Source organism: Buteo buteo, chromosome 1 (assembly GCF_964188355.1).
Source record: "Buteo buteo chromosome 1, bButBut1.hap1.1, whole genome shotgun sequence".
Classification (NCBI taxonomy): Eukaryota; Metazoa; Chordata; class Aves; order Accipitriformes; family Accipitridae; genus Buteo; species Buteo buteo.
The window spans coordinates 1478619-1492145 of NC_134171.1; the positions used below are offsets into that span (position 1 = coordinate 1478619).

The window sequence follows — 13527 nt, forward strand, 5'->3', positions numbered from 1 at the left end:
CATAATCACGGCACAGAGCGAAGATGAAGGGGCTGTCACCAGGAGGAATGCCGGCCGGTCCCACCTGGGGATCGGATGCACTGCGGTGCGTTTGGACAAAACACTAAGGAAGCATCAAGGAGGAAAGGAGAAAAGTCCTGTTTACCCCAAGCAGTCCCATCTTGCTTCTTTCGTATCACACAGCATCACCGCACGATGCTCCCACCACCCTCGCCTTCGCCATCCGGCTTGACCATCCTCACCCTCTCTTGGCATGGCCACTGCTCTGCCCTGTTACTCCCTGCATGACCCAGTTTCACATCCCAAATCTGGCTGCTCCACCTCCTGTGTCTCCCTGCCCACATTTCTTCCCCTGTATGTAATCCTCTGTACTCATTCCTCTTGGATTTCATCCAGTCTTCTTGCCAGGGGAGGGGCAATCCTTTCCCTAGCTGCTTCATCTCCCTCACCCATCCTTATCGCAGGTCGTGCTATCTCTGGGCTATCTGTTCCTCTCCCTTCTCATACTTGTTTATCTGCTCTAACAACATCCTTCACCTGTGCTCTCTGGGCATGTGATGACAGCTGTCTCTATCAGCTTTCCTCCTCCACTTTTGCTTTAAACTCTTCAGTCCTGCAGACTTTGGTGGTCCTTCTGGTCCAGCGTCCATCTGCCCACTCAGGGGTGGGAAGAAGCCTGCTGGAGATGGCCATATTCTCTCATCCACCTCACACAATCTTCCCTATTCTGCCAGAACTGGTTTTGACCCATGGTAGAAGAAATCCGGCAAACCCTCCACACCGCAACAACATCACTGCCGACAAGGATCATGGTGATGGCAACTGGGAAGAACTGAACAACCACGATGAGCAGAGTGAAGGCAGGAGGGTGAGAGCCGTTAGAGCAACGTGCAGGGTCATGCACCAAGCAAAGAGCCCTTCACCTCAAAATGGCCAACGAGAAGAAAGACCTGGATGCGATGGTCGCTGCCTACAACAAAGAAATTCTGTCGCAGCACTGAAAGAGGGCGTTTAATATCTGCTGAGACATTTCCAGTTGAGACAGTGAAGCATTAATGCCTGCGTATGTGTCAGTCCTGGCAGCTGCTTGCAGCACGCAACGTTTTGGTCCACCATGTTCACAGAGAGGCCCAGATGGGAACATGCATGGGAGATGGAAACATGTATGGGAAATGGCAACCAGAAAATGGAGGGGGACAGGGAGCCTAAAGCCCCTGGGCTTTGCCAGGCAGGGAAAACCCCAGCTGAGAAGACAGGGTGATTTCTCCCTCTACATGTATCAAGAGAGACAACACCAAGGAGGGGAAAGAGCTAATAAAGTTGAAGAAAAAGAGCTAATGCAAAAGCAAGCAAGTGCAAACTGGTCTCAGATAAACACTGGCGGGACACGGGACAAAGACTTTTAAGTATCTGAGAAGTGAGGTACTGGAAAGGCTTCCAAATAGGTGTCCGGGAACAAAACCCTCACTCGTTCACAGGGCAGATTTAAACAGGACTGCTATCAAATTAACACCACAGGACCTAATGAGATCAGCCCAACACCTCCAAGAAGCAGACTCGCAGACAGCAGCTTTGAGATCTGATGTGAGCCCAGGTGTTTTGGGCAATATTCCCCTGCCTGTGTGCAGGGACCTACATCCGACCTAGTCAACCTTTGGAGCCAACGAAGAGAGGGGGATGTCTGGGCCATCACTATCTGGTGCTTAACCAATTTAGGGGTTGGTTGGGAAGGTTTTGGCTCCCCTGCAGTCTCCTGCCTGCAGCCACCACCTTGACTCAGAGTTCAGAGATCACCCAACAAGGTTTTCTTTCTTGTTGCATTTGCTGTAGCCGTTTTCCAAAGAGTTGAATCCCAAACCCACAAGCAACCACAAGCAGGGAGGTTTTTTTTTTTCCCTCCTTATTTTCTTCTAGGCAGGCCAGAAAAATACTTTTCCACAGATATTCCTGAGCATTTATTTCCTCCTGTCTCTGTCCCTTCTTGCCTTCACCTTGCTTTACCTCTTAACCTCCTTCCTTGATGAGATTGGCTGAGGTTGCAGGAAAGTGAAGTTGTCAGATGAGCCTGTCTCCAGCCCATGGGATTTTCCTCCTTAAGGGAGCCAGCTTCAGCAGTCCCAGATATAGAGCTGCCAAGGGACAGAATAAGGGCTTGGGACTGGAAGATGCGTGCATCAAGCTGTGGGTTTGCCATCTCATCATGTCCTGCATAGATGACAGTCATCCCTCTGCACGCTCAGCACCCCCGGAACAAGGTCTGCCTGGTGTCACCCTAGAAAGCAGTCAGAAGGGGAAAGGAGTGGCTGAGTATCAGCTCTGTTGGACCAGACCTAGTGGCGTCAGCGACAACCAGGTTGGACATAAGCCCACAGTCACTGTCCTTGCGAGCACAGCAAACCACGCTCTGGGAGTTCTGTTCAGAATGGACAGTAAGAAAGTCTTCACTGGGAGGGTGCAGTCCTGGGACAGGCCACCAGAGAGGTGGGGGATGTCCATTCTTGGAGGCTTTTCGAGACTCGGTCACATAAAGCCACAACCACGCTGATCTAGCGTTAGCAACAGTCCTGCTTTGAGCAGGAGACTGGCCTAGAGACCTCCAGAGGTCCTGTCCCACTGGAGAGAGCAGGAGCATCTCCAGGTCCAAGCATGTTAAGGCCGTGCTGGATCTTCTTCGCTGTGGTGTCCTGAAGACCCCACAAAGCCGTACAAATGGCGATAACCCAGCTAGACTTGCCACTTGGCCTCCGTCCCATCTGTGCAGGGAAACCCAAGGCAGCAAGCCACTGTGCAGAGATGTTAAATCCCAGGGCAGAAATTCAGCACCCCGCAGAAGATGTCAGAATGAGAAACTCTTATTTTAAAGATGAGAAAAGCGAGGCATGGACAACCAAAAGGAGCAACCCGAGGGCTCACAGCGTGCTCCCTGCATCTACCCAGTGACAAGGCATCAGGGCAGGGTGTGAGCAGAGGTGTGGGGCCGCGTCTCGCCCCCTCGGCTGCACCGTCCCAACTTGCTCTTCTCCAGAGACGCCTGGGCATGTTCCTCCGGAGGGTTTGCTCCAGGGACTGCTCCTTGGATGGATGGGGCTACACCTGGCACCATCCTCCATCCAACACTGGGCTTGCAACCTGTCCCCAGGGCTGGGACAACACGCTTGTGGCTCTGGCAGCCCACTTTGTGGGCTTGGGGGGGTCACAAGAGGTCCTGAGGACACCTGGGGTGAAAGGCTTGGTGGCACAGAGACAGCCGAGTGGCTCTGGGGTGCCACTCAGCTGTGGTGAGGTTTGGCCCTGCTTTGTGCACCGATTTAGGTGCAGGCAGAGCCCCGCCACACGTTAGCACCCGGTCTTTGGTGTATGGCTGCACGCTGCAGCATCCCACATCCATCTCCCAAAACGTACCTGCGGCTGCAGCTCATTGATCCACTGGCCAGATGGTCCCAGGAGATCTCTGCCCACCATCTCCCACTGGAGCTCCACACTACTGGACCACATCTTAGCCCCGCGGGTGCTGCAGAACATCTCTGGCTCTCCCGCCTGGGGCTGAGCATCCCCTGTAGCACGGTCCTGAGCCTGGAGCATCCAGTCTGCTCTTAGCACGGCTCAGCACTCAAAATACATCAGGCCAAGGGGACCGGGGCTAACGTTAAAGCCCTTTCCCCAGGCACTTGGCACGGAGCTGCCCCGTGGGAGCAGACACCGTCCCAGGGTGGGCTGGCCAGGTTTGGGGGACTTTGTGCATTTTTGGGGTCCCACCTGGACCTGCTGCCAGAGAGACAGCACTTTCCCTTTTGTTCATAATTGCCACTACCAGACAGCACCCAAGAACATTCTGAGGTGGACAGATTAAATGTGGGAGGTTCCCATCCTCCTTTTATCCTCTTCTGCCTTACGCGCATGTGCAAACGCCCCTTGTGAGGTTTAGTTAGAAACAAGCACCAGGGAGCACTTTTCCTCCCCACTGCACCGAATTAACACGGGTGGACTCCCTGCCCCGGGACGTGATGGAAACCAAAAGGGATAAATGGCTTAAAAAAGGGTTTTAGAGGAATTCCTGGAATACAATCCACCCAGGATCCTTTTACACAGCTGCTGCTTTCCAGGAGGGAGTCCCCCAGCCCAGGAACATTCCCTAAAGCCTTCACTCCTACACATCCAGCCACATCATCCACCTGAGCCCTTCCACCAAACCTCCCCATCGTCCCTACCAGGGGGGCAGGACCCTCAAGCCCCCCCCCCCCAGCCCGGCATCCTCAGCATCGCCCGGCCCCAGGGAGATCCCCCAGTGCTGCTCCTCTGTTTAGGATTACATGCGAGATATCCCAGTTAGCCAGTTTTTAATTAGCACGTGTCCTGTTGATTTTATATCAGTTTGATTTCCTAATCAACGTGCCGTGTGGTACCAAGTCAAACATCTTACAGAAACCAAAGTCTACTGCATGTTCGGTGCCAGGGCTGGGAGGTATTTGGGGAATTTAACAGCCTAACGCAGGTAGGGCCAGAAAAAACCCCAAACCCCAACATGCTAATATAATCACCAAATTGCAAAGGATGGTAAATACCATGAAAGAAAACACACAATGTGAGTAGGCAAAAAAGATTTCCCATAGAAAGCTAACGCAACACCCCTCTGCCTCGATGAACTGCCTATTATCTCTGCTCTGCCCTCCAAAGCCTTAATTCCTACTCAGAATTACTTTCCCAATCTGCAAACCGAGATGTAATCAATAAGGGCAAGGCGGCTACTTCTTCAACTCCAGGCTTGGGTTTAATCATGCTTATTTATGGTAGAACCCAATTAAAATAGCCACCAAATTAGGCAAAACTTGGCTTTAGCTCACAGCATGGCAATGCAACACAGGGTGCGGAAGCCAGAGCACGTTAAGGGGTTGTCTCCCCGTGGGACAATCCGTAAATCTGGGTGTCTCAGCAGCAAATCTTTGCTGGTTGTACAAAATTTTGTCTTTTATGGGATTTAGGATTTTTTTTCCAGCGAGGTGAAGGCAAAGGCAGTGCCTTCGCAGAGATGCACACAGCCACAGTGAGCACAGGCACTTATTCAAACAGTTATATGCTGTATTGTTTAATAGAAGTTACAATAGGATAAATGTACAGTCGAAATCAACATGCTAATTTCTAACGCAATTTAACCTGTAAACCATGCAGTCCATTTTTTAATCAGTCCATCTCTTTTTTTCTTTTAATCAGTAGCTCTGCTAGTGAGTTTTAAGGAAAAAAAAAGTTCCCTTTAAAGTTAAACCTAATTTACTAAATTTTCCCCTTATTGTGCAACGACTTGTGCAAAAAAAGCTGTTTTCACCACATTAGTTTACAAAATCACGTCCTCCCCCCCCCACCAAAAAAAAAATGAGAAAAGGCAACACAAGCAGCCAGTGGACAGGGAGGGATGGGGATGTGCGTGTGTATTCATGTCAAAATAAAATCAGAGGGATGAGCCAAGGCAGAAAGCAACTCGGTGCAGACCGGATTCCAGAAACTCAGCCCTGGAGGTTTTGGGGTGCTTCCCCTCGAGTCGGAGGAGCTGTGGGTGGGATGGGTGCTGGCTCTGGCCAAAGCTCCCCCAGCCCGGCCGCAAGGACCCCCGGGATACAAGAGAGGGGCTTGAGACCAGAGCAGCAGCTGCAGTTTTGGAGATGAAGCAAATCAACTGGTCCCCAGGTCACAGCCCACGGTGGTTTTGGGGTGAACCCCTCCCAAAACACAGTGAATTTGGGTGGCTTCCCTCAAACGTCCAACTTTTTCCCGGTTGACAGCAGAGCCGGGGCCATCTTGAAGTCATTTGCGATGAGATTTATTTGTGAGTTGTGTTCCCTTCGAGCTCCCCAGCGGTGTGACAAACACACGAGTCGCAGTGCTGGGGACATAAACACGTACACACACAGACAAACACGGAGCCGGAGAAAATGGGGTGCAGAGACCCCAGCAACCCCACGGCATCCAGGGATGGGACATGCATCCAGCCAAGGGCGTGGGAGGGTGGTTCGATGCTCCAAACCACTTGATGCTTCAAAAAAAAAGCCCCAAACCCAACCCAGAAATGAAGAGAAAAGCCAAATTAGGGTGTGGCGGAGAGGTAGGAAACAACCGAGGGCAAAGATTTCTCTGCCTGGGGTTTGAATATTGGTTTGAAGGGATGCTGGAGGGACACCTACCGCAAACCTCCCTCACCTGCCGCTTCCCATCATCGCTACCTCAGGGGATAGAAGAATTTATCCGAAAACCAGCTTCAGCGCAGGAGGTGCTGACAGCAGCCGTTGCCACCGGAGCGGCCCCGGCTCCATCTCAGCCTCCGCTTTCCCCGCTGTCTCCCAGCATCTTGCAAACAGTTTGGGGCCAGCATGCAAACGCCCACGCCTTCTGCCCAAACATCCATTTTCGTAGCAGCACAAAAGCAGCCAATTTTTAAGGAAACAAAACCAAAACAGCCCCTCGAACAAAGCATCAGCCAGCTTCTCCCCCCCACAGCAGAGCCTGGAGTTGCGGTTGGATGTAGAACAAAGTGCAAAATTGCTAAGAGCATCTGACTTGAACTCCAGCCCTAGGAATTAAAAAAAAAAAAAGAAGAAAAACCAGAAAAAATCTCATTCTCTCTCTCACACACATGCACACACGCTAACGTCTAATGGAGGCCATCCCCCTCATGTATAGGTATGGTTTGGGCTGCATGTTAGCACTTTAGAGACCTTATATAAAATTATTCCCAACCCCCAGGCTGCCTGCACAACCCCTGAAGATTATAAAGAAGATAAGATGTGCAGATGCTTCTCAGGAAGCCAAACTTGTCTTTTTTGTTTATATTTTTTTTTTCCCACTGGTGCTGAAATATGTTTGCTGGGTTGGGGAAAAGGTGGGGGATAACCCAGTCTCTTCTACAGCCACTGCTTAAAAAAAACCTAAGGAAGGTTCAATGTATGTACATGGAGGCGTTAATAGCAGCATTATTTGTTTTGGGGGTTGCAAATCTTCGATTACAGCAGCGGGTTCTGCCCCCGTTTCCCACCCCGCTTATAAATTTATAGCAACAACCTTTCCCTCATAAGCAATACCATCCGTATCGGAGGATACCAATCATTAGTAAGAGATTTAGAGGGGATTTTAAATGTCTTCCAGGGCTTTTTAAGCAATCTGTTTAAAAGATTAATTTTATTTTGAAGGGATGGAACTGCATCTCTCGGAACAAAAAGTTAATTAGGACCAGAGCACCAAAATGCCATTTTTCATCCCGGTCTGTGACTTGCGGTTAGGCGCTTGACCTCCCGAAATCAGAAACTTGCTGAATCTTTCCCTTGGCCGAGTTTGACTTTCCCAGCAGCAAGTCCTGAGCGCCAGAAGCCGGTTTGCAGAATCCCGACCCCGGCCTCTTCAAGCAGAGCTTAAAGGAGCAAGGAAATCCATCCCGGGCAGGCATGGCAATGCCATGTCGCTCCTCTTTTAACTAAAGCTTGGTGGAGATGGGAAAGAAAGCCCGGATGTGGGATGGGGAAGGCTGGGAGCTGTCTGGAGCATGTGAAACAAGTCCTTGCCCCGAGACCCAGCTGCTTTGAGGTTTTTATGAGGGTATACCTTGTGCAATGCAATATAGCGGTCACCCTTTGGGGAAAAAAAACGGAATTTCAAGGCGGCAGCAGGAGCTGGATGCTTTTTTCCGCTCACGCCGACAGCAGCACAAAGCCCCTTCCCCGTGTCTCAGGAACCAGAGGTGATGATGCCCGGCAGTGCCTCCTCCTCCTCCCTTCATCCCACACCTAGCACGGAGGAGAGAGAAACCTGCAAAAGCAAAGTGCCGCCTCGCAGCAAAGCCAGCAGCTGACAAAAGCGATTAAAAATTGTGTTTGACAGTCTATCCTCCCACTAATAAAAACTGGAAATGCCAGAGTGCCTTATTTGTCATGCTTGCTGATGCTCAGTGACGCCAGCATCTGTAGCAGCTTGATTCTGAAGGATTTTAAAGTGCTTGTTACTATTTAATGGCCCTTGACTGAAGTGCCCTGTGGACTGAAGCTTCCCCTGTTACTGTCACCATTGGGTAGCTGGGGTTTTTGTTTCAATCTCCAACCTCTGGGTAGGAGCTCAGGTCTGATGCTTGAACTGGCCGATCCCTCCTGCTTTTGCCACCCCCTTCGCACTCTCGTCCCCACGTCTCTCCCACGGTGGCACTGCTGAGGGACGGGGAGGAGGAATAAAAGTGCCCTGTGGTCCTGCGGCTCATGGGACACATCTTGGCTGGAGGGCTGAGGGCTCTCCCATCGCTGCCAGGACCATAAAGCCCGGTCTGCTTCCTTTCCCCAGCAATTTGGCGAAGAAGAGTTTCCTATCGGAGTCCGGCAAGCCGGGCAATCTTTCCTTCCCAGTTGTGCAGGTTTTGGGATGCCAAGATCCAGCTGGGGATCCCCTGGGGCTCACAGGGGCCGTGGCGAAGCCCCCAGGCTGGTTTGCACTCAGGTCCAGCGTTTTGGAGAGCAAAAAAAGAGGTCACCAGCAGGGAATGGACCAAGTTCATTTTCACTTGTCCTTCTGAAAGCCTTTGCTGGGTTATATGTAGATGTATCTACGAAGATGATCCTTTCCTGGCCACGCTAACACCAACTTTAATTCAGCTGCTTCTTTTTCCCTCCATCCTTCTTACATGTACTTCAAAGAGGCGTTAAGAAGAAAGTAACCTCTGATACCCCCCCAAAAGCAAGGAACCAGAAAGCCAAGTTTGGTTCTTCCCTCTTTTTAACGAAAATAATCCACTGGTCCTCGTGGCTGGAGACTGCTGGGACAGGACAACAGCCCCAGAAGGTCATTGCTGATAACGTGCCTATTTACTTTCAGGGTTAAGTAACACGTACCCTTATCAAAAAGAAAACAAAAAAACAAGTATTGCTGAGGAACAAGGAGGGAAGATAAAGCACCATCCCCTTCGTGTATCCAGAGCTTGAGTGTCAGAAGAGCTCCCCAGGCAAGAAACACCAAGCAAAAAGTGCACGTGGTCAGAGAGCAAAGGGACTGAATGCACCAAGCCAAGTGCTGCTGCCCTTCTGCACATGCCATGGGGTGACGTTTGAACGAGTCCTGCCCCTCCACACTTCGGGAGTCTGCGCCGAGGGAGGGGAAAGAGAAGGAACCTTGTTCCGCAGGTCAGCAAAGCACCCCTCCGCTTCCAGAAGCGGTGTGAGGGCTGAGCACCCACTGCCTTCAAACGAGGGTAGGAGATGGGCACGGCTCGTGGCCCTGCCGAAGCAGCGCTGCCAGGGCTGCAACATCCACCAGGAAGATTTTAATTCCCTTTAACATCAGGGTTTGGGAGGTGGGGGAACTGGCTGGATAAGCTTTCACCTGCAGTAATTAGAGTCAGAAGGGTAATGAGAAGATAAGGGTGAAAGTTCCCTCTCGCTGTAACCTGAACCCTGGGATTAAAGTCCCATCGGTAGCGTTACCGTCCTCCTCAAAGACTGTCTTGATTTGAGCGGAGGATGTTCGAGCACTTCCAGAGCAGACAGGGAAATTTTTGTCCGTAGGCACTTTTGAGCCGGGGGGAGCTGAGCGATGCTGCTCCCTGGGCCATCTCCTGCTCCTCCACTTTGGGGACCTCGGGGAGGCTGCAGGGCTGCTCCTTGCGCAGCACAAGCCAGGGCACTCGCGGGAAGCAGAGGGACTTTACCCCATCGCACCATGTCAGGAGGAGAGGGAAGATGGGACATCAGCATGGAAAAGAGGTGCAAAGAGAGGAAAAAAGCCTGAACAGAGTGCCCTGGACGCTGGGAGAGCCCAGCCTGCCTTTGCACCATCCCTGCCGAGCATCCCTCCTTTCCTGCTACCTGACCGTGATAGATGAGAGCAGCAGCATCCCAGTACCAGGCCAGTGCCACAGGACACCCTGCCAGATGACCTTCTGGCTCTCCTTTTCCGAATCTAATTAACAAGGCAGCTCTCAAAGCCCTTCTACATTCAGTGCAGGTCCAAAAGACACCGGCAGGTCCTAGAGGTGGAGCTCAGGGGGTGGCTCTGCCGATTACAGACACGTGCAAAAGGGTTGCAGCTCTGGCCATCTGCAGCCTAAGATGGAAATCAGCCCTTCCAGGAAAAAGAGAAGAAAAGTTGGGAAATCAGTTTGCCTCTTTTCCTACCTAAATCCAATACGCAAGCTGGCAAGACAAGCTAACGGGTGACCCTCTTTCTACACGTGTGCTTCTTTTACCGGAGCCCATGAGAAGAACCTGAAACCACAACTCCTCCCTATATTTTTTGTTTTCATTTGTTCTGCAACTGAATAAGTTAACAAAAGGAAGTCAGACCGATTCTTTCAATTTGGCTTATTAAAAAAAAAAGAAAATAGTCTGGGTGTGAACTTCTCTCTCAGGCTTCAGGATTTACCGTCACTTTATAAACCCCTGAAAATAGGAGTTTATAATAGGAGACTCCTGACACCACCTTCACAAGCAGTGCTGCCTATCTTCCCCGGGATTGTTTAACAAGGAACGTTTTGTCATTGGGGTAGGTTTCATGAATACTATACAGGTGAATAAAAAAATACATATATTCTCTTTGAACAAGAATCCCAAGTCCAGGCATGTGGAAGGCTGCGGTGCAGGGACCGGCGCGGGCAGGAGGTCCCCAAGCCCCTCACGAGTGATGGCTGTTGATCAGGCTGCGGAGCTGCTTGGCCACGGTGTCTATCAGCTTCTGCTTGTCCCTCTCGTTTTTCCGAAACTGGGCAAAAACGTTGTTTTTTCTGCTCGTGTCTCTCATCCTGCGCAGAGCAGAAACAGGTTATGGCACAGGTATCGCTGCTCAACGTTGCACCCAAGCCCCATGAAGGAATCGCATGTAAAGTGCCCGTATTCAGGCTCCTGATAGAGAGAGGAGGTGACTGCATCTAAAGGCTCTGTCCCCGTTTTTGTCATGTATTTGTGTAAAGACAGGCATACCAAGCCACATACAGGCTTTACACAGTTTGCATTTTTGCTTTAAACCCCACAAATCCCAATCAATGTCACCGTAGGGTCAATCTCTAATGCCACAATGCATGAAACCCTAAAGCCTCTCATTCTCCCCTTCAGAACAGCTTTTGCTACATCCCCTTGTCACCTTCTGAAGTAGTAAATGACAACGCTGCAATATTAGGAGGAAATTAAAAAATTAGCATCAAATCCACAGCATTAAGGCTTCTTACTTGAAATGGTGCATTGCATGCAGCCAAGAGATGGCAGCCGGAAACGTTCGGCATTGTGAACTAAAAATATACAATATTATATAATTTATATTAAAGGAAGGAATCCAGCACTGGTTTCCCCCAATATAAAAATCTCCTTGAGATCTGTACTTTTTAAAAACTACATTTAATACGTGAAGTGGCGTACTCATCTCCAAGAGGTCTCCAAAAAGCCGGAGACAAGAAGAGCGGGAGGTGGGATGGGACCTGAAGGTGAAGCTGGTGCAGCTCCATCTCTCTCCGCCATGCAAAGCCAGGGATTCATGCACGTTTGCATTCGCAGATGCATATTTTGGGGGGGCCAGGTCTTGTTGCATGCTCCAAGCGTGAGCTTTACGCAGGCAGGGCATGTGCTGGGAAGGGAAACCACCCTACAAGGGTCAACCCTTCAACAGCTCCTGAAGGTATCAATCAGCCTCAACATCCAACCCGCTGCTTCTCAGCTGGCACCGCTCTTTCATAATACCACAATTTGTAAATGATTTTCTCGCTAAATCAGATCTGGCAGAGGCTGATGGCTTTGGACAAGTCACATAAGCCTGCGTTTTTGGCTTTGGGGACCTAAATGAAGCATTAAAATGACTGGGACACAGCGCTGAGTCCCTGGGAAGTTGGCACTTTATCAAACCAGGGGGGTTTTGAGTTAACTGAGCCCAAATCAAACCTCTTGAAACTTATTTAACTGATTTTAAAAAAAAAAAAAATCTAAGTTTTTTCATGCTTAAATCTTCCTAAAAAGAGCCAAAGGGAATCTGAAATGTTCCCAAAAACATCCAGCTTGGAACTGGAAACAAGGATAACAACTTATCCCAAAGGCTGTTTTGCTAAAGTTATAAGTGCCCAAAGACAGAGGATTATAATCGAGCTGCTTTCCCAACAGTAACAAGATAGCTTGGAGCACTATTATTCAGCAAAATAAGTATTATTTTTTTTCTTTCTCTATTTTTTTTAACCCAAGCAGGTTGCCAGCTGCTCCACCGCAAGAACCAGGGAGCGATCCTACCGACGGGAAGCGAGGTTTTCAAGCCGCACAGGTTAGAGGTGTCACAGTGTCAGGAATTTTGGAAATAACCCTCCTCCCGCGGGACACCTCCGGCAGTGCTGTACAGCTCCAGTGGGTCTCAAAGCACTTTACCAGGAGGGCTGAGAGCTCTGTTTCTATTTCACAGGCGACGCAAGGGACATCAGAGGCATTGAAAGTAAACCTATACCTTCAGAAACTTCCACCCAGAGCTGGACCCATCACTCTCCATCACTGCCTGCTGCAGTCACCCCCAGGTAACGTGTGGGGAATTTAGAGCAGAGCATCCTCTGCCCTAAGAGCCCTCTCATCCTGGGCATCCTTGGAGCCATCTCTGATCCTGTGGGACCTGTTCAGGTTCCACGAAATCTTTTTGAAGTAACACATGTTGTACGTAAGAAAACTTTTGCAAGTGTTTGAACAATTTGAAGGGAGTTGCATGGATAAAGCTGCTGGATCAGGCTGAAAAAGCAGTCAGAGCACTGATCCCACAACAAACCCACAGAGGTGGATCTGTTTAACTGGGGATGAGTGTCTGGTGGGGATGGGAGCTGCTGGAATCTTCAGACATCATGTGAAGGTAGAGGCGCTAAGCTATTAAGTATTATTAATGAATTAATTTGCCCACAGGACACAAAATCCTGCAGAATGTGGGTTGTGCCAGGGACCAGGCAGCATTGGGAGCGGCTGCATCCTTGGGAGAGGCTGAGCTTGCAGATCCGCTCGAGGAGACCACGCCGGCTCCGGTCCTGCCGTCGCAGCCCTGCAGACGAACATCGAGCCGACGCAATGTGGTCGGTGTCAAAGGCGTTCAGAAACGCCAGCCTGTTTCTTTACCAGCATTTGGCTATAGGAAGCACCCGCTCCCTGCTCAAGCAGTGCACCCAGACACCAAGAATATCAGGTTTGAAAGAGGGAGGCAATGCTTTCGAGCAGCTAAGCAGCTCTTTGGAGGACTAACACTTTCATTTCTTTAAGCGTGTGCCTGCAGAGCCCTGGGACAAGCGAGCCCAGTTTTGTAACGTGGTCCCTGTGCGTTAGCGCAAGAATTAAAAGTAAGAGGAAGGGAAAGAGAGAGCTCAGCGCTGTCCCCACCCCTGTCAACAAACACCACTTTCAATAGAGCCAAGCTTTGTTTAAATTAATCTATAAGAAAAAAAAGCAACAGAGTAAAAGCTCCTCTTTTAGCTCTAATTAGTGCATTTGAGACGATAAAGTTACCGAAGGGAACCGTTTCAAAGACAGCTTGCATTTAGATCATTTAGTGCTCCATTTAAATCAAACAATA

The 13527-nt window shown here is 50.1% G+C and overlaps 1 protein-coding gene across 6 annotated transcripts in view; it reads right to left on the minus strand.

Annotated features, from left to right (window-relative positions):
* Window positions 1-5014: 5014 nt before the first annotated feature.
* EXOC6B (exocyst complex component 6B) overlaps window positions 5015-13527 on the minus strand; it is a 307343-nt gene continuing 298830 nt past the window's right edge. For 4 of the 6 annotated variants that reach the window (XM_075042433.1, XM_075042350.1, XM_075042180.1 and 1 more), the window contains one exon: window positions 5016-10756. In XM_075042433.1, coding sequence (XP_074898534.1) covers window positions 10630-10756 — 127 coding nt within the window. In that variant the 3' untranslated portion in view covers window positions 5016-10629. Of the gene's footprint in view, window positions 10757-13527 lie in introns of all 6 variants that reach the window. The other 2 variants (XM_075042264.1, XM_075042035.1) reach the window with 1 other exon arrangement.